The sequence below is a fragment of the Hemicordylus capensis genome, chromosome 2 (assembly GCF_027244095.1).
Source record: "Hemicordylus capensis ecotype Gifberg chromosome 2, rHemCap1.1.pri, whole genome shotgun sequence".
Classification (NCBI taxonomy): domain Eukaryota; kingdom Metazoa; phylum Chordata; class Lepidosauria; order Squamata; family Cordylidae; genus Hemicordylus; species Hemicordylus capensis.
Genome location: NC_069658.1, coordinates 185,053,912 through 185,074,352, shown reverse-complemented (window position 1 = coordinate 185,074,352; position 20,441 = coordinate 185,053,912). Strand labels below are relative to the sequence as shown.

Below are 20,441 nucleotides of genomic sequence, written 5' to 3'. Positions count from 1 at the left end.
ACCTCTGGGCCAGTTCCTACTGCGATTGCTGTAGCTTGTGCCTTGGTGCCTCGAGCATACTCTCCACTCCTGGGAGGTCGGATGTTGCTGTCCCAGTCAGGCTGGGGCTTTTCTCCTGAAGCACTGTTAGCAAACGAGCTGTTGCCTTGGGGCCCTTTGCTAGAGCATCATTGGTTTGCCAGTTCTGAATCTCTGAAATGGGGCTCAAGGCAGCTTAGAGCCCTCGAATTGTGCTGTGGAGGCCCTCTTTCTCCCGTTCCTTCCCATTTTGATATGGAACTGAGGCTATCCAGAAAAGCTCTCCCATGCAAGCTCTCAGTCACGAGGCCGTGGCTCAAAAGTCAGCCTTGGTTCAAGTTCCACTTCATTTCAGTTCTAGGGTGTCTCTTGCAAGGAATCTGATCATGCATTCTGGGGAACTTCTCGCATGAGGCAGGTTTTTGTTCAAGCGTTCCGAAGCCTACTAGCTTGGACTCTTCTGGAGTGTGCCGACTCTATAGACACAGTTGCTCCTGGAATTGTTGAGACTTGTGAGCCAGTTGGAGGTTCCATTGTGTCACCAGTGAGGGACTGTCTCCAGGCCACTCTGTCCATTCTCTCTTGAATGCTCACCCTGTTGAGGCACTGCTCTGATGGGTTGCAAGGGTAGGGTGTGAAGTGGGGCCCAAATGGAGGCTTGCCTGAAAAGGCTGCCTTGGAGTCCTTAGGGCTGGCTCACTGGCGGGGATTGTGTCCTTAAAAGCAATGGGAAGCTGTGGCAGGATGTCTCCAAATCACTGCCTGTCTGAATAATGCGAGCATGTAAACAACCACTTGTGGTTAAGGAATCTTCAAGTGCCCAGGCAGGAAAACTTTAACAAAAGATGAGGTGTCTTTTGAGAGTGGTGGTGGGAATCCAGAAATACACACGGGGACAAATGTGTTGGTACCCCTCCACGAAAAAAGAACCACCCACAACTGTCTCTGAAATAACTTGAAACTGACAAAAGTAATTGGCACCCATCATTGTTCCGCATTTAACAAAAATCAGACTTTGCTTTAGAGTTTTGATGCAATAGAATATTTCAAATAACACAAATGAAAATGGCATGGATAAAAAATGATGGGACCCTTAACCTAATATTTTGTCTCACAACCTTTAGAGGCAATCACTGCAAACAAGCGATTCCTGTAGCTCTCAATGAGACTTCTGCACCTGTCCACAGGTAGTTTGGCCCACTCTTCCTGAGCAAACTGCTCCAGCTGTGTCAGGTTTGAAGGGTGCCTTCTCCAGACTGCATTTTTCAGTTCTTTCCATAGATGTTTGATAGGATTCAAATCAAGGCTCATAGAAGCCCACTTCAGAATAGTCCAATGTTTTGTTCTTGGGTGCTTTTAGCTGTGTGTTTTGGGTCATTATCCTATTTGAGGATCCACGACCTGCGACTGAGACAGAGCTTTCTGACACTGGGCAGTACATTTTGCACCAGAATGTCTTGAGATCAAGGAACAACAGTAGAGTCCTCCTGGGTCATCTTCCATTGAGCCTACTGTCACTCAAAAAGCAACGGACGGTGCGATCAGACACTGATGGACCTTGACCTTGGAGTTCAGCTTGTATCTCTTTGGAAGTTGCCCTTGACTTTTTGTCTACCATTCTCACTATCCTTCTGCCCATGCTGGGGTCGATTTTCCTCTTGTGGCTGTGTCCAGGGAGGTTGGCTACAGTCCCATGGACCTTGAACTTCTTCATAATATTTGCAACTGTTGTCACAGGAACATCAAACTGCTTGGAGATGGTCTTATAGCCTTTGCCTTTAACATGCGTGTCTATAATGTTCTTTCTAATCTCCTCAGACAACTCTCTCCTTTGCTTTCTCTGGTCCATGTTCATTGTGGGACACACGATTATACCAAACAGCAGAGTGACTACTTTTCTCCATTTCAATGACTGATTGACTCCATTTCAATGACTGATTGCACGATTGGAGACATGTGTGATACTAATGAAAGAAAACAGCTAATTTGAAAAATCACTCTAATCCAATTATTTATGATCTTTTCTAGGTGTACCAACTAATGTGTCCAGGCCACTTTAAAATATCTTTGTAGAATAAGCAATACTTTATCTCTTTTCACACTTCCTTTGCTTTACTCGATGACATATCAAAGGCATGCAGGTATACATGGGACAATTGGTTTTCATTTAATCGCTTTTCAGGAGGCATAAAACACTTTTTCAATGAGCTGTAAGGTACCAACAAATTTGTCTACGTGTGTACTAGCCTGCCGATCACCACATACTTAAGTGTGTCGCCAGTAATTTCTCCACACACATTTGGAAGGGTCAGGTAATACCTTGTGGCTGCTGCAGAGCAGGAGTGCATACTTAGCTAAACTGACGGAATAGCTTCATGTTGTAAATATTCTTATGTGGGTCTATAGGGAGATGCATAAAATGAGTGCAATTTAAAAAAAATTTTTTTTTAAAGCAGCTGCTTAAATCTGAGAAACAATCGCTTGCTTTGTTTCTATAGCATCCATGGAAAAATGGCTTTAAATGGCCCTAGTGGGAGGCTTAGGTAAAAGGCACAATGGTACAACATGTGCAACTGAAATATCAGCTCTTGGTAGTAAGAGGCTCCCAGAATTGGAGAACAAGGAATGTATGCAGAATCGTTGTCCTGATGTGCTGCAGGCTTGTGAACCTCTCATGAAGGCCTTCTATAGCATAGTCTTGCTTATTAATCTCTCTTCATAGCGCTGTTTCCAATCATGGCTGCCGCACACATTAGATGAACCATGATTGAAACTTTCACAGCCTCCAAAGGAGGACAAGCTTAGCAATGTAGTCGATGCTGTTTTTTGCCTTCCCTATCTCTGTCTCTGCTGTAGGGTGGGGAAAAGACAGAGGGGTCAGTGCTCTTCAGCTCCCCTCCCCGCTTTGAAATGGCTGAGGGGAAAGGGTTTACCTGTTCCCCTCAGCTTCAAAGGTGTGACTGTTTCTTCCCCCAATATGCCTTAAACTGGTTCAGGGACCATGAAGGAGACCAGGAGAAGGTGGGGCACTGGAAGGCCTGCTAGCTCACCTCACAAGCTGGGCTTCGCCTAAGGCAGGCCTGCTCACCTTTGGTCCCCCAGCTGTCTTTGGACTACAACTCCCAGAATCCCCAGTCACAGTGGCCAGTAGCCAAGGATTATGGGAGATGTAGGCCAACATTTGCAGTCGGGCTAAAGCGGAGCAGCCCTGGCCTAAGGAGTACCAGTTGCCAACCCCTGGTACAAGGCATAGACTCTGCAGCTTGACATAAAACAGCAACAATCTGCTCGTATCTTTCCAGAACGACTTCCTGTTGTCTGTAGTGGCGTGCTGCCTACCTGCGGCTTAAGAGGCTGTTACCTGCGGCTTAAGAGGCTGGTGCAGAGATGGCCATGCTATTGTGTGCCTCGTGCTATCCAGAAAGGGCTCCCCCCACTTTTTTCCCTTTTCCTTTTTACAAATGTCTCCTGTTCCCCCTTCTTCCCCAACAGCAGCTGAAGGTGGCAGGAGTGGAAGTTGAGGATCTGGACCTCAAAGGGGCTGCGACAGAGGAAGAAAACAAAGTGCTGGAGGCCCAAGTCAAGAAACTGAAGGAAGAACTGACTTCCACAAAGAAAGGTAAGAGAGATGGTTGTGGGAGGGCCGGGTACTCTCTTCTTGGAGGCTTAGTATTGGGACCCTACACCTCTCGCCCTCCAGCTGCTGTTGGACTGCAGCTGCTATCATCCCTTGCTATTGGCCATTGTTCTTGGGGATCATGGGAGTTGTAGTGCAACAACAGCTGAGGGGTCTGAAGCTGCGTACCCCTGCCCTTCATCTGCCCTGATGATTCGGTAGGGCTGAGCATTCAGAAACGGCCTTTCTAGCAGTTCATGGGGAAAGGGACCAGGCTGTCGAAGCGTCTCCACTTCTCTCCCATTTGTGCACAGCTGGCTCATCAGGGCGGGAAGCTAGTGAAAGGGTGATACAGTATCTATTTATATCCGTAGCACTGTACGTCCATGTGCCTTCCTCATGTACTGTCTCTAAATGCCCCATCTCCCCCCACCTCTCTCTCCCTGCTTAAAATAGTTCACTTGGCAACTGGCTTGGGAATAGATGGACCAGCCCTAAACCATTTGTTTGTAAACAGTTGAGTTACTTTCTAGTCACAAAAAGCAACTCTGCTTTGGGATTAAGCATTCTGGTTACTGAATGGCTTGGTGGGGCCACCTCTTGGTGTATTCGCTTTCAGCTATTGATGGCTTTTCTATCCTATTTCTTCCATTTAAAACAAAACAGATGAGCAGAGTAAACTCTCTCAGGATTGTTTCTTCAACCTCAACCCTTAAAACATTTCTGTGCTTCTCATCCTCTGTTATAGGGCTGCACAACTTTGACTGTCCTGTAGATGTTGGACTACAATCCCCATCATCTCTGACAGCTGGCCACTGGCTGAGGATGATGGGAGTTGTAGTCCAGCAAGAGCAGGAAGCCCAGACGTTGTGCACCCTGTGCTATTCCTTGTTTTGTTAACGTTCTCTTCTGCCTTTCTCACAATTGGATCCAACACCAAATCGGTGAAACGTGCTGAAAAGTCATCCAGTACCATAAAAACCCTTGAGAATGGCTCTGCCCCTTATTCCTGCTGCCAGCTGGAGTGTAGCCTAAGCTGCTGTAACAGTGGCAGCCTTGCAGGGAGGCGAGGCACTTACCTCGGGCAGGAGTCTTGGAGGCAGCGGTAGAAGATGGAGGCCAGAGGCATGGAGCACAGTCCGCTGGGAAGTTCTCCTGCACTAGCCTTGCTGACATGACTGGGAACTATGCCGGGGCAGCCCAAGGCCTTTGGGTGCCTGAGGTGCGGTACCCAATACCACCTCTCCCTACCCCACCTTGTCTTTGGAGGGTGCAGGACAAGAGGCGGCTGCTGATGGCTCTGTTGTCACTGCTGCAGCAGCCAGCTAGCTCTGCACTGCTCCCCCTTGTGGCAGGAGGGGAGAGGGTGGAGACGGAGGAACAGCTCCAATAGTAGTTGCTCTGGTGGGCAACGGAGAGGGAGGGGAGAGGCCATGGGGAGTAGATGGGTGGCACCTGCAGCTCCCCACATCTTAAGCACTGTCCTTACAGTGCCCAGTAAGAGTGTTAGTCTGCCCGTGGAGCTATGCAGCAGTGCAGTAAGAGAGGATAGTCCTGCTGGAGCCTTTCTCAAGTACCAGAATATCCTGGGTTGGACCCTGATTCACTTCTGTTAGCTTTTGCTTTCCTCCTCTCTTCTGCTAAATCTAAATTGTAAGCTCTTCAAGGGCAGGGATCTGTTGGGGGTGGGGTTTGGTCTCTTGCCTATGTAATGTCCTATGCTGATGATGCTGTGTAAAGTGGAAGTCTTAAATAGTTGACCATCCACAGGCTTTGGTATTGGTGGGTGGATTATTAAACTCTCCACAGTGGGAATAATCCAGCATTCCATAAAAGGCTAGTGAACATGGCTTCTACTTGTTAGACCTTGGCACTGCCCTCTTGAGACAGGAGCTCCCTGCCTCAAGTAAATAGCTAGTTCTTGCTCCTGAAGACTTGGGTGTGTGTGGCTGGGGGTGGGGGGCAGGTTGTGACAAGAGGAATGAAGTTGTAGTCTGCACAAGTTTCATGATCTGCTGACAGTGAGTCACAGGAATATAACAGCAGCTCCGCTGGATCAGGCCCAAGGCCTATCTAGTTCAGCATCCTGTTTCCCACAGTGGCCCACCAGATGCCTCTGAAAAGCCCACAGGCAAGAAGTGAGGCATGCCCTCTCTCTTGCTGTTGCTTCCCTGCACCTGCATCCTCTGACTGAGGCATCAGTCAGGAATCCTCTGACTGAGTCGGGTGACCCATATGCTGTAAGCAGGGACCTGCCTTGCATAGAGATTTCTTCATGTCTGCCATGGGCAAGATAGTAGTGGGCACCGTCCTAGGCTCCCTGCCCATGCTCGGACACTTGGGCCGACAGGTGCGGCCTGAATCTCGCATCTGCATAGTGTGAGCTGCTCTCTGCTCCCTCCCCATTCCTGTGCTTTAAAAAAAATCTGGGAGCTGCTCTTCTCAGTTGCAGACTCCAACCAGTCTGAGCAGCTTCTCTGGGTCTCATTTCCCGAGCTGGCAAACCAGAAAGGCTGACATCAGCCTTAGAGGAATCCTGGAGCTGAGAAGCTTTTGGGTGGCAACTGCCCTTCCGACCTTCTCACTACTTGGTGGGCTCATATCATACTTCATCCTAGTCTTCTCTTCCACCCAGTCCCATTGGATCAAATGGCACAGTGGCCAGGCAGGCCCGTAACAAATTACCTCTTTATGCACACGCATAAGTGGTCAAAATGTCTTCAAGCTTGACACAGTTCTTGCCCTATTTTGGAGGTGGGGGGTGCCTAGTGGTGGTTCAGAACAGCTGTTTGTGCATGCCTGGCTAAACTGGCCAGTCTCTCCTTCCAGCATGCCCTTTTTATAGCCATTAGAAAGGGGGGCACTGTATATCACGCCCTCTTGAGTGCAACACTCGACTGGTGTTGCCTGTTAAAAAGCAGAAGAGCTGTTGAAATTGGCAAGTCTGTTTCTGCAGATCAGTGGCCTCCAAACTTCCTTTTTCTTTATCACCATGATCCTCCACAAGTCAGTTGTTCAAGTGGGCAGCTCCCATCCTGAGGACAGATAGCTGGGCATTTTTCTCTTCTGAGTGACATGAGCCTGCTGCCAAAGTTCTCAAGAGAGAGGGAACTGTGGGAATCAAAGCCTGTATAAAAATTGATCATAATTGTATGTCCTGTCCCATCATGATTTGAATTTGGCAGTGGATTGACAGCTCAAGTCCTGGGATTCATATTGTCAGTCTTACAGCCTTACTGTGGCATGGTAGCTCAGAGCACAGAGACTAGGAAGTGTCTGCTTCAGATAATTGGCTTAGCTGACACTCTCTCTTCCTCCAGTCCTTGGTAGTCTATGCACCCCATTCCTTTACATAGATCTAGGGGTGATGGCAATTGGCTGGCATGCTGCCTCTGAGCCTAGCTTGGCTTCCTTTGAGAGAATCAGGGGAAGAAGTTTGCAACTTCTCAGTAATGTTCTGTGTCTCTCTAAAGAAGCTCAAATCATTTCAGGCTAGCATCCGACAATAACCCGTAAATAGAGTAGGCTCTTCTGGTACGACTAATGCTGTTGCGGGAAGCTCTCCAACTGCGGTAGGATGTGGGCTTCCCTGGTCATAGTCTACTGTTGAAAAGTCTAGATTGGCTACTACTGGAAGATACTCCAAGCATCCCAGAGAATTGCTTCTAAAGGGCGGGGGGGGGGAAAGTATGGGATATTTAGGGGTGTGTATCTGACTAGCTGCTACTACTACTAAGGATATTTATATACCACTCTTTAATCAACATTCTCCAAGCGCTGACATAGAAAAAACCATAAATAAGATGGTCCCCTATCCCCAAAGGGTTCACAATCTAAAGTAGGGATGTGCACAAAACTCTTCGGTGCCGACAGGGGTAGCACTTTAAGGGCGGGGGAGGGTGTACTCACCCCTCCCAACGCATTTCCCCCGCCGGCGCGCTGTTGTTTGTAAGGCCCTTGGGGCGGCAGCGTTCCTCCCTGCCGCCCCGTTGCCCCCGTTGGCCGGAAGTGGCCCGAAGTCGCAAGCGTGCGTGCGCCCATCGTGCGCGCACGTGCACCCTCCCACCATGTGCGCGCGCACGCATGATGCGCACTCGCGACTTCCGGCCACTTCTGACCGACGGGGGCAACGGGGCGGCAGGGAGGAAGGCTGCCACCCCGAGGGGCTTACAAACAGCGCGCTGGCGGGGGAAATGCGGCGGGAGGGGTGAGTACACCCTCCCCTGCCCTTAAAGTGCTACCCCCGTCGGCGTTTCAGCGCCGAAACAGCCCCCAGTGCTAAAACGTTTTGAAGGCCTTCATAATGACGTTTCGGGCACAAGCCTAATCTAAAGAGAAACATAAGGCAGATACCACCACCAGTCACTGGAGGGGTGCTGTGCTGGGGTTGGATAGGGCCAGTTGCTCTCCCCCTGCTAAATATATTTTATTTAAAATATATTTATTATTTTAAATATACTTTAATTGTAAACTGCCCTGAGCAATTTTGGAAGGGGGTATATAAATCAAATAAATAAAATATAATATAAGAGAATCACCGCTTGAAAAGGTGTATCTTTGCTCACTGCAAATTGCACAGCATAATTTCAGAGTGTGCTGCATTTCTGTCCCTCCAAGGTGATTAGGAAGGTGTACATGAAGGTTCTTATTTTCATGCTCTTGTCTAACCTTCTCACTGAGGATAGACTTACCAAGGTCACCTAGTGAGCTTCATGGCAGAGCAGGGAATTGGAACCCAGGTCTCCCCAGTCCAAGTCAATTCAGTCCTCTCTGGTAGGAAATATGGAACCCAAGGACGCTGGTTCTGTCAGCTAATGGTAAAGTAAATCTCCCCCTGCCCCTAGCATGCATTGCAAGTGTGAGAACATCCACATACCCTGCCTCTCTGATGGTAAATGCAATATAACTACTACTTCTATCTCCTGGTCTCTTCTGAAAAGGGCCTTGTGCTTTCACCTGCTTGGGAGCAATTACGCTCAAACTGTCCGCACGTTTGAGCAGAAGCTTAACTCCAAACTGCTGCTGACCAAGCACAAATCTTGCAGCAGCAGAAATAGCTTGGTGCGAATGGACAGTGTTAAAACCCTTCAACCTTGTGAAGTGACTCTGAATGTGCACCTCGAGACAGATAAATAAGAGTTCAGTCTAGTGTTAGGGATGTGCACGGACCGGTTCAGAGGCCATTCTAAAGGCCTCCGGACCGGTCCGGACACGGGGTGGTTTGGTTCAGGAAGATGGGGTGGGGGGTTCCAATAAGGATGGGGGGGGGCTTTACTTACCCCTCCCAACAACCGCGCCGTATTTCCTAGAGCAATCGGGCGGCAGGATACCTCCCTGCCGCCCGCTTTAATCCCCGCTTGGCTGTGGCTCCTCCTGAAGTATTCAGAATCGGGCAGCAGGATACCTTCCTGCCATCCCCTTCAAAACCCCGCTCGGCTGGCTGTTGCCCCCTTCTCCCCAGTGCCCCATTGCAAAGGGGCGGCAGGAGAACTCCCTGCCGCCCCTTTGCCTGCTCAAAAGCTGAGCAGGCAAAGGGGCGGCAGGGAGTTATCCTGCCGTCCGATTTCTAAAAGGAACATCCTTTTAGAAATCGGGTGGCAGGAGAACTCCCTGAGGCCCCTTTGCCTGCTCGGCTGCAAATGGCTTAAGCCATTTGCAGCCGAGCAGGCAAGGGGGCGGCAGGGAGTTCTCCTGCCGCCCCTGTGCAATGGGGCACTGGGGAGAAGGGGGCGGCAGGGGTGTTGGGGGCGGCAGACGGTCTTGAAGGGGGTGGCCGCCAGCCGAGCGGGGTTTTGAAGGGGGTGGCAGGAAGGTATCCTGCCGCCCGATTCTGAATACTTCAGGAGGAGCCACAGCCAAGCGGGGATTGAAGCGGGTGGCAGGGAGGTATCCTGCTGCCAGATTGCTCTAGGAAATACGGCGCGGTTGTTGGGAGGGGTAAGTAAAGCCTTGGTAAGTCTATCCTCAGTGAGAAGGTTAGACAAGAGCATGAAAGTGCTGGTCTCTTCTGAAAACCGCAGCTCCGCGGTTCTGTGCACACCCCTATCTAGTGTTCAATAAAACAAGCCAGTGCTGTCACTGCTACAGCTGGCTTAGTTGCCAGAAATTATGGGTCCATTGCTCTGCTTGTAGGAGCAGCATAAAGTCGAAGAGGAGTTTTGTGGAAGATCACAAGTCCCCTTCTGGGAGCGGGGAAGTGCAGTTCTTCTAATATGGGGGGAAGTTATTATCTTCCGTATGTGCCTCTGAATAGTCTTGACTGACCCATTCCTGTTGAGAACCCCACTGTTTCCTTTAACCTGTTTGTACGGGGTGTGGTGCTGGTTCTAACCTGTGCCCTCTCTTCCTCCCCACAGCCCTGGAGAAGGCAGAGAACGATTCTCTAGCTGTGCGCAAACAGGCGGAAGGGCTGACCAAAGAGTACGACCGGCTTCTGGATGAACATGCCAAGCTCCAGGTACCCCGGGGGTGTGGCCACGATCTTTTTTGAGCGGGAAGCAACCCAGGCAGGGCCTTGCTGGCACCTGTGCCAGGTCATTCTGCAGCTGGCTGGGCTGTTCCAGAGCAGCAGCCAACGCCCTTCTTCCTGGTTAAAGATCACACTGCTGTGGCCATGTCAGTTGATGGCCAGTTGCTGGAGAGTTGCTTGGGTTGTCGGTCTGAGGCACAAGGGCGGTAGCACTTGTACCAGGGTCTCTGGGCTCAGCAGTTCAGTTGCAAAAAGTACCTGTTCCACTGAGTGCAACACTTGGGGCTACAAAGGAAAGGTAACACGATACCCCTTGGAAGAAGGGAGATTGCCTTTGGCTGGAACCTAGGGAGGAGTGGCAAGGAAATGTCTCACCTAGTGCCTTGCTTTAGCTTCTATAGAGCAGTGGTCCCCAACCTGGGGGTCCCCAACCTGGGGGCCTCCAGATCTGGAGGTCCCCAGGTTGGGAACCACGGCCATAGATAATTGGGTCTTCCAGTGTCAGAGTGTGAAAGAAGTGAATGGGTCCTTAGAGCAAGGGTTTCCAACCTTCCCCCGCGCCTGACTTGAGGAGAGCGGATGTGAGCTTTCTGCAGTCTCTGTTTTGTGCCTGAACTGAGAAGCCCACAGGCAAGAGCTGGGGGCATGCCCTCTCTCCTACTGCTACTCCCCTGCAACTGGTGCTGAGAGCTGGAGGTGGCCTAGAGCCCCTCAGACTAGTAGCCATTGATAGACCTGTTCTCCATGAATTTGTCCAAGCCCCTCTTCAAAGCCGTCCAGGCTGTTGGCTGTCACCACATCTTGTGGCCTGGCTAGAACCCTTCAGGCTTCCGGGGCAATTGGCAGTGGTGAAGAGGTGGTGGCGGCTGCTGCTGCTACCACGTCCTCCGCCGTGCTCTTCTTCCAAAATCCTTTGCTACACGCCAGCTATTCCCAGAGCTTACGAGAGCCTCCCCAGGAGTTCTGGAATCCTCTCTTTTCTCCCTCGCCTCCCTGCCCTTCAAGAACCCAGCGCCAGCAAAGCCCCTTCTCCACTGCAGCTTCCACTCAAATCCCTCTTCTAGAGCTTGTGAGAGAGAAGCTGAAGGGTCATGTGGGGGGACCTTCCGTCTTGTTGGCAGTGGGTCCTTCTGAGCCCCCGCTTTCGCAGCAGCTCCTCCAGCCCTGGTGCCTTCACTTTGCCTGGGGAGCTCTTTGAATCCTGCCTGTGTGCTGGCCACCTTCTTGCCTGCCCCAGATTGCTAGAAGCCCAGTCGGCCAGCCTTAAAGTCCCTCTGAATCTCAGACCCACAACAAACCCGGCATCATCATCATCCTCCTCCTCACATGTGAGTTCAAAAATAATCTGGCCTTGGTTGCCGGGGTAACCTAATCCCCAAACAGTGGCTGGAAGCAGCCTTGCAGCCTGACTTGCCTGTCCCTTCCCCATTGGTTGGATCCCAGCAAAGGGGAGGAGCTGAGCAGTGCCAGGGACTCCTTGCTTGTAAACAGCTCTCCACGTTGGTGGCAGCACGTAAGCCAGTCACAAGATGCTGCCACACCTAGGAGTGGATAAAGGTGAATGGCCGGGGGGGGGGGGGGCGGGGAGCGGGCGGAGGAGAGAGAAGCTGGCACACGAGGAAGTGCTCGACTGGAGCAAGCCTGTACTCTTGTTTGAAGGTTGGCAGATAAGCTGGGGAGGACACTGAGGGTGCGGGGTTGGGTTCGGTTCCAGTGTGAGAATGAATGGCTGCATACTTCCCTGTAACTAGGGAGCAACTCGAATGGTGGTGTCTCTCAGAAGTGACTTTACGACTAAGCTGGAATACATCTTGATTAGTGTCCCCCCCCCCCCCCGCCCACCGCCCGGGCATCTTATTGATAAGCCTTTTAGAGCTGGGAGTGGGGGCCATAGCCTGCAGAAGGTCCCTGCTTCAATTCCTGGCATCTTCCAGGTAGGTCTGGGAGAGGCTTCTGCCTGAAACCCGGGAGGAGCTGCTGCCAGCCTGTGTAGGGAATACTGAGCTCGATGGACCAATGTTCTGACTCTGCGTAAGGCAGCTTCCTATGTTCCGAGAGTTGAAAGGGCTTTATTCCTCTGATGACATTGTGGCGCTTTTCTCCCCACCTCCAACTTCTCTGAAGAGCTAGCCCTCTCTGAATCCTATTCCCTGTAAAATGAGATTGATCTACATCCCAGGAAGTACCACTTCTGGGGAGATTCATGACCTTTGATTCCTCATTGACACTTAACTGGTGACCCTGAAGGTTTGCCTGGTAAAGTTGACAAGGGGTGCTGTGTTAGCTTGGCTCCAGCCCCAAAAGTCTGGAGCTGTGTGCTCTGCAGACACATGGACAAACACACTGCCATATCCCTTTTGTGAGCACATGGTGGTCTGGATTACTTAGCTTCATGCAAAGAGATGCTGATATGGGGAGGACCTTACCACTTGGGTCTGAGAGCTGCCACCTCTTCCTCTTCCAGCATTCTAGAATGCTGCAATTTGAGAGCTGTTTTTTGTGTGTGTTTAAAAAAATCTTCCCTAAAGCCTGCTAAATAAGACTAACTCCCATAGAACTAGCTACCCCAACACACAGCACATCTCTGGATTTCCAGGGGCCTAGCAGCTCCTTGTGTGTGGCTGAAGTTGCTTCATCCTAATTCTGTTTTCCCAATCCGCAAGTCCCTGCAGAGCTCCGTCTTGGCTTGGCCTGTTTGCTACAACCACCTGCTCTTCCTCGTCCTTCCCCAGTAGCCCTGGAGCTGGTGTCATTTTGGTGCCAGGACTGAGTGGCAGCTTGCCTTGCCAATTTCCTAAAAATAGGACCTGTGTATGTGGCAGGCTACTCTAATGGCCTTGCAGCTTGGCACAGCTGAGGTGCTCCACTTCCCCCTTTTAAAGGGCCCATGCCGCACAGTTTCCCTGGGCTTCTGTAGCAGCAGGACAAGAGCCTGCGGCGCGTATCCTGCCCCTTGTGTGCCCTTGAGCATTGCTCCCAGGAAGCAGCTGATGGCTGTTGTGCCAGCCTGTGCCTGTCAGCAGCACTGCCCACATCATGCCTCCAGCTGTCGAATCAGAATTTCCTGATTAGCATCTTGGATTCTACTAGGGAGAGGACTTTAAGAGATTGCCACACAAACTAGTAGTAACCTGGGTGGGGCTTCTACTGGACAAGGTATTCTGCTGAATAAACCTGCTGCACGTCTCCTTGCCAGCCCACCAATGAAGCCCCTCCCTGCCTGTGGGTTGCCATGCCTCTTGTCTAGGGGTGTGGTGTCCTACTGCCTGTTTTGTTTCTCTTGAAAACCTAGCTGTGCCACAGCACTTCAGGAAGACGGTGGGCAAGGGTGTAGGGAGCTCACTGCCAGCCTCTTCCCCAGTGCGGCTGCACGGACACTAGTGCGCGCCCCATCCACACCCCCTGCATCGACATCAAGTGCAGGGGGTGTGGCCAGCCTCAGCAAGAGGAGCCCTTGTGGCCCTCTCCTGCTCCTTCCCAGCTGGCAGAGAGATCACCCAGCCAGCACTCGAACAAAGCGCCGACTGAGAAGGAAGGGAGGGCCATGCCTTGCGCTCCCAGCCGGCTGGGTGTTGTTGGCCAGCTGGGTGTGGGAGGAGGACGGCGACAAAGGGGTTTCGTCATGGCCTCCTAACCCCCGCAGCCCAGGGACACTGGTCTGGTGGTAGCTATACCCCTCACTGTGGAGTAGAGGGAGAGGAGGGAAGCAAGAGCAAGTATTGCTGGTGACTGAGCAGCAGAGTCCCAGCATCCGTATCTCTGCTCTGAAATGTTGTGTCCAGCCCCTTCTGCCTCTTAGCAGCTCAGCAGGATTTCTGTGGCTGTAGCAGTTGCAGCTCCCATGGCAGGGCAGGGCCCCAGGCAGCTGTTTCCTTCCTTGTGGCCATTCTGATCAGCTCCCTCCTGCTGTCTCCAGGTTGCCTAGTAAACATTCCCATATAGAGCCAGGTGGTCTTCCTACCCCCTCGGGCTGTGTAAACAAGCCTGCCCCTCCCAACCCGGGTAGGGTTGCAGTACTCGAAGCTCCCGTAGTAAAAGAGTTGGCAGAAAGGCAGAATTCAGCAGCTGCTCCTCCAGGGTTATTGTGGACAGCTGCTAGGCAGAACTTGTGTGGGATAGGATTGCCTCGAGAGTCACCCTTCAGCTGGTGGGTGCGCATTTCGCCTCATACAGTTTCCTGGTCATCGTCTCAGATGTCCTGTGAAGGCCTCTTGAGCTCGTGCAGTGAGTAGCGCACAAAATGGCTACCTTGGAAGAGGAATCCGTAGCAAGTGTGGTGGCGTGAATTGGTGAATCTGTGAACAGGGATAGCTCTCCAGTTGCCTCTTGCTGACTGACTTGCGAGAGGTCCCCTCTGGCCTGCCGTCTAGGATTGTGGCCTGTCCTTGGAGCAGACATGAGCATGGAAACCCATCAATATAAATCTAGATGTACTCAGTGTGTGGGAGGGAACCTCTGCTCTAGCAATGCAAAGCCAAGAAAGCGGTTAGGCATATAAATCCTGCAAGTCAAATAGACTTGCAAAACGTTTAACTCTTCATAATTCTAGTTTTGCTAGCCTTGGGGAGTGGCAAGGATCTGAAGCCCAGCCCCCCCGCCACAAATGCAGCTGGAGATCTTGTGCAGCCACTCTCTGGCTGCTTAAGACCTCTGCACACCACCCACATGCATTCAAGCATATTGTTGAAGCCCATAGAGGCTAGCAATTTGCTTTTTTAAAAAAAATGGAGGGGAAAAGTGTGGGAACACAAGCTGAATGAGTATCGAGCACAGAACTTTCGCATGCAGACAGGCCTGATTTAACACGTGGACCCAGCAGTGTGTGGCATCACTGCTGTCATGGAGATGCTGGGGAGAAGGGGAAGTATACTAGATTAGAGGCTACTTTTGCAAGGCTGGTGTGACTCGTGAGAGTGGCTTGTATACCCCCCCCCCAGCATCTGCATTGCAGTATCACACACTGCCCTGTGCTAAGCATATATGGGTGCGTGCGCAGGTGAACCAATGTGACACACACTTAAATGATGTGCCTAACAAATAGCTCATGACCTTGCAGAATACAAAGGACAATGGCTTGAATGGAGATCTTGCGTCACTGACCAGCAGGGAGTTGAACTCTTCTGTATGTTTGAGTATGCAGAGTCTTGTGACTGGCCCATTGTCTGCCTGAAGTGGTAATTAGTGGGTGCTCTGTGTAGCTACCTTTCTCTGCTGTCGTGTGTTCTGTGGACCTCTTCCGCAGGGCTGCCTGTGCTGAAGTCCTGCAGAGAAGGTGCAGGATGCGATCGTGGGTACAGAATCGGTCTCTCGCCCTTAATGCCTGTGTGCTTGGAAGCAGGTGGGGCAATACTTGGCTGCAATTGGTGATGGGGATAAATATTAGTAAACATAGTAGGAACTGTGTTGTATGAACTAAAACAATTGCATTCATCCATTGGAGGGGGAAATGATTTAAATCCTATGGAGTATGCATTATGATAAGGCAGACACATACAAGGAAGAATACTGGCATGTCTGCAGTTGCCAGCAGAGGCTGGGCAATCCCCTCTTCCTTGCCTACGGTTAGTTGCAAGGAGCATGTTCAGTGCATAGCATTTTAAGCGGCGGGGGGGGGGGGGGGGGCTGGCTGCACTTGAAATACTCTGGCAGTTCAGGCTGGCCCAGTCAGAGACTAGAGCAGGTGCACCAGCACAGTAGGAAGCCTGCTGCATGAAGCTTCAACTAAACTGTCCTCTTAGAACTTCAGCTGCTTCAAGTAATTTTAACTATTTAAGTAGCCCGGTCCCCCTCAGTGGCTAGAACTGCAGGAGTCAGATGGATGTATCTGTTGTGGGTTGGGGCTGCAGTGCCTAGCCAAACTCTCAGGATAAACTACGTGCATTTGCTGTAGCTTCGTATTCACCACAAAACTTGTTAGGGACTCAAGCATGCTCTGTTAAGCTTGCAAAATAAAGGTGATCTCTTATTCTGATACTGTGTGTTTCTCTCTCTCTCTCTCTCTCTCTCTCTCTCTCTCTCTCTCTCTCTCTCTCTCTCTCTTCCCCTGCCAGGCAACTTGCGATGGTCCAAAGGACAAGAAAGAAGAATGAGACACATCAGCAGCTCTGGCCAGTCTTCCGCCTGTTCCCTGGTTGCTGTACATCTTTGTTTTGTTTTGTTTTTTTGCCCCCGGGGGAATTTAGTTAAGCTTCTCGGAGCCTAGTGGTGCATTCATCCACCATCATCCCCACCTCTTGCAACCTTGTTATAGCTTTTGAGTGGACTGCTAACTGTCTTTATGCCTCTGCCTTTTCCTGACAGACTGGCTGAGTTTACCGGCACCAAAGTGCATCCGAGGGACCTTATCAAGGTGGGGAAGATAAGTTGGGGGAGAGAGCCTTTCTGAGTGAGGGCTGGGTACCAAGGCTTCACACGTTTTGTAGTGCAGTGGGGAAAGCTGTCTCTGGATGCTGCAGTACCTGCTTATACCCAGCCCTCCCTTCCCCCAGCGCTGCCTAGCCTCCTGCCCTGCCCCAGCTTAGAGGAGCATGAGTGGGGCATCTCCCCCACCCCTCCAGTGTGCTGCTGTGCTCCTCTTGGTTGTGCAAGGGTGGAAGAGTGTGGAGGGAAGGCTTGCTGTGCGTCAGCACCCTCTGTACTTTTTTTTTTTATATTGAGGACAAGGTGTCTGTACAAAGCTTCTCATTAAATCTCAAATACTGCTGTTTGTGGCTGCTGATTTGAAATAGGGTGGTGGTGTCGGGCTGCCTTCTGCACCCTGCTTGATCTTGTCGCTCTGTTTTCTAGATTAAGGGATTCTTGGCCTGGTCTAAGTGGCTAGAGTCTACCACCCCCACTGACTCCAGGGCCAAAAGAGCTTCTGCTCTCCTGCCCCCCTGGAATGGGCCATCAGGTTTGTCCTCCTAGCTCAGTTTCTGGGGCTTGTCCTGGTTATCCTTGAGGCTCTGGTCTTAGTCCTCTGTACTATACTTCACCCTCCCAAGTTCAACCAAGACCAGTACAAGCTTCATCTGTGTGCAACGTCTTAGCTTGGTGCCAAAGGTTGCCCACAGAAAAATGACTCCGTTGCCTGTAAGCCCTCAGAAAAAGGAAGGGGGAAGAGTAGGTTTGGTGGAGAATGAGTGAGGATGGGGAGAAGGGCTGGGCTGGGAAAGGCTTCCAGGGAGGGGGCAGTGGCTTCCCGTGGATTTAGCTGAAGGAGTGGAAATGTCTTGATGGAGAGGAAAGCTGCAAATATAGTTGCCAGCCAGCCCAGAATTCTTCTGTCTCTGTGTGTGTCCGTGCACACAAGAATGAAGGGCCTCTCCATTCATGGGCATCTACAGGATGCTTTCCAAGGGGTGTGCAAAAGCCATGTCTACACAGAGGTACAAAGATCCTCGGCCCTCTTGTGCATAACATATACAAGAATTGGTGCTGCATCGAGCAATCCCAACTTGGGCAGCACTGAACAACTCATAGTGGCCCACATCTCTCAAGCAAGACCATGGGGAGGAGAAAGCGCCGGAGGGTGGGCTTCTCAGCATTGCTGCTGCCCCAAAGAGGGGACAAAGTTCTGCTTGTGTACCCCTCCGTTGGCTGTTGCTGCCACTATCAGGTTGGGGGAAGAGACATTCCTAAATTGTCCGAGCAGATGGGAATTTGCTCCCTTTCTTCTGCTTCTCCCAGTGCTCTTGGAGAGCTAGAATGAAAAAGGCTGCGGAGGGGGCAGGGAGGCGGAAGAGCCTTCACGGAGCAGATCAAGGGTCAGGGGTCGCCTAAGACACTTTGCTGCCTGGAGTGGGCAATATGACTCTTCCACCTGTGAGTGGGGTGTGCCCTGGGGGTGGAAGGGGCAGTGCTTGCCACCCCCTGCCTCCCTCCTGCCTATGCCTTGGGCAACGGCCTCACCCTGCCTCAGGGAAGGCCTGCCCCCTCAGATATACCTTCATGCCTGGCTTGTGGGCTTCTCCCCAGCAATAGCCTGCCCCCATTTTTTTGTCCCCTTCAGCTGGTACTGGGAGGCATCTTGCTATGACTATGCCTCTTCGTCGTTATTGCTGATAGTCACTGACTTCTGTAAAGCTGCCTTGCCTTTTTTAAAAACCACCAGGGATATGGTGACAGCCACACACTTTTGGCAAGACATCTCACAGGTTGACCTGCCTTTTGTGTGAAATTACTGCAATCAGCTTGAGTGGGCGACTCCAGTTTCTAATATAGAGAGAGGAAAAAAATCACCCTTCTGCCTACTATTCATAATTTTAGAAACCTTTGTCTCACTTTTCCTAAGCTGAAAAACACAAGATGCTTTTGCCTCTTCTTGTCACACAAATCATTTTAGCTGTACCATTCCCAATTCTACATTATTCTCCTTGGAATAGGGTGACCAGAATTGCAGACAGTAGCCCAGATCTAGAGAAATATAAAGGTATTCAGATTCTGGCTGTCATATTCTGGATCACATTAAAAAAAATAAATGCTACTTTGCTTCTCATCACTGCTGCACGCTGTCTTCAGTGAGCTGTCTACAGAAGCCCAGATCTTTCCTTGCTAGTCACAGCTGGTTCAGTCCCTATCAACTTTATGTAAAATTAAATTGTGTGCTAGGACCTCCCCAAGGTGCAGAAGTGTGTGCCTCCTTTTGCAGAGGGGAGGACTCCTGGGTGGGGTGGGGAGATGGTTAAACACCCCTCCCTCAAGTGCTTGGATCAGATGGGGAGCTCCTGCCACTGCACTGAACCCATGCCAGAGCTTGACCCTCAAGTTAAGGATCCCGAGCAGCCTGATTCTCATGTTGGTTGGCCATTCTTCTCAGCTGAAGTAGCTTACGGTACTGTTGTGTGAGTAGCGAGAAGGGTAGGGTTGGAGTCCCCATCTCCTGTACAAGAGTTCTCAATAAATCCTGAATATCTTGGGGGTTAGTGATGAATTCCTAAACCAATAATCCGGCAGCATGAATTGCAGCTAAATTGACTGTGGGGTAGAAGTGAGATCTGGTATGCAGGAATTTCTGCAATGGGACTGAAAGCTTCAGGAGTCTTGAAGTGACCCCTGCACGCACACGCACACACACACACACACGCAAATCTGTGAATCTTGGAAATAGTTGTTGAAAGAGGGCTTCTAAAGTCCATAAATGAAATAAATGCTGATGGGGTACTAGTGACAGTGGGAAGGGAACCTGGCTTGGGCTAAACACATTTACTGGTGGCTGTGCCAATGGAGGGCTTGAAGAGCTGAATGGGATGGGACTGGTTAACAAGTCTGTAGGCTTCGTCCTGCAGCTAGGGTTCTCAAATAATAGGGAGTTCACAAAGTTAAGAAAATATCTGTCCCAAAAACATTGGGATAAGTTGGAACAAAGGTAGTTTTTGCTGGAGGAAACTTATTCTCATAACAGGTTCAGAGGCAGTGGTTTGAAAGAGAAGAAAATGGGGCTTTTAAAGTGGCTGTAGAAGTGGTTTTAGGGAAGTTTAAAAGTGGTTGTGGGGAGAACTGTTCCCTGTTGACAATCTGCAAGGTGTGTGCATATCCTTGTACACGGTGCTGATTAGGCTGCTGTGGTGGCTTACAAATACGACGCATACTTAAATATAGCTTTTCAACAAAAGTCCTCAAAGCGGTTTACAATAGAAAGAAACAAAATGGCTCCCTGTCCCCAAAGGCCTCTCAATCTAAAAAAAAAAAAGCATAAGACACCAGCAACAGCCACTGGAGGGATGCTGTGCTGGGGATAGTTGCTCTCCCCCGCTCAATAAAGAGAATCCCCACTTTTAAAAGGTGCTTCTTTGTTCAGTTGGCAGAGGACACATTTTGTGCTGACACATCACTTGGTGGCCATTTGTGATGACTCACAATTGAATTGCCTCTATAGAAAAATATTCAAGCAATGGGAGGCACTGCAAAAACTCCCACTGAGGGCATTTGGTCTGCAGTGCCTCTTCTGCCCATGCAGGCTATGGCATCAGATGATGAATGAGCATGAGCAAACTGTTCTTGGATGCATCCAGTTGAGAAGAGGCAGGAGCAGACACCTCCTGAGGATACACAGCTGTACTCTCCTCACAAAGAGGAGTGACTGCATTTGCTCAGCACCAATCCTGTAGGTCAAGATTCATTCAGCTCATGCTATTCTTGCTGCTGATGTAGGCAATGGATCTAAGATCCTAAATGTGTAAAGGTAAAGTGTGCTGTCAAGTCGGTGTCGACTCCTGGTGCCCACAGAGCCCTGTGGTTGTCTTTGGTAGAATACAGGAGGGGTTTACCATTGCTTCCTGCGCAGAATGAGATGATGGTGCCTTTCAGCATCTCCCTATCTCACTGCTGCCCGATATAGGTGTTTCCCATAGTCCCGGA

At 50.6% G+C, this 20,441-nt stretch overlaps 1 protein-coding gene across 1 annotated transcript in view; it reads left to right on the top strand.

Moving 5' to 3' along the window:
• The window catches only part of BCAP31 (B cell receptor associated protein 31), a 46,181-nt gene extending 29,375 nt beyond the window's left edge, over window positions 1–16,806 (top strand). Inside the window, exons 6-8 of the mRNA XM_053293492.1 lie at window positions 3,511–3,637; window positions 9,991–10,091; window positions 16,154–16,806. Of these exons, the coding sequence (XP_053149467.1) occupies window positions 3,511–3,637; window positions 9,991–10,091; window positions 16,154–16,192 (267 nt within the window). The 3' untranslated portion in view covers window positions 16,193–16,806. The remainder of the gene's footprint in view (window positions 1–3,510; window positions 3,638–9,990; window positions 10,092–16,153) is intronic.
• Window positions 16,807–20,441: the final 3,635 nt, after the last annotated feature.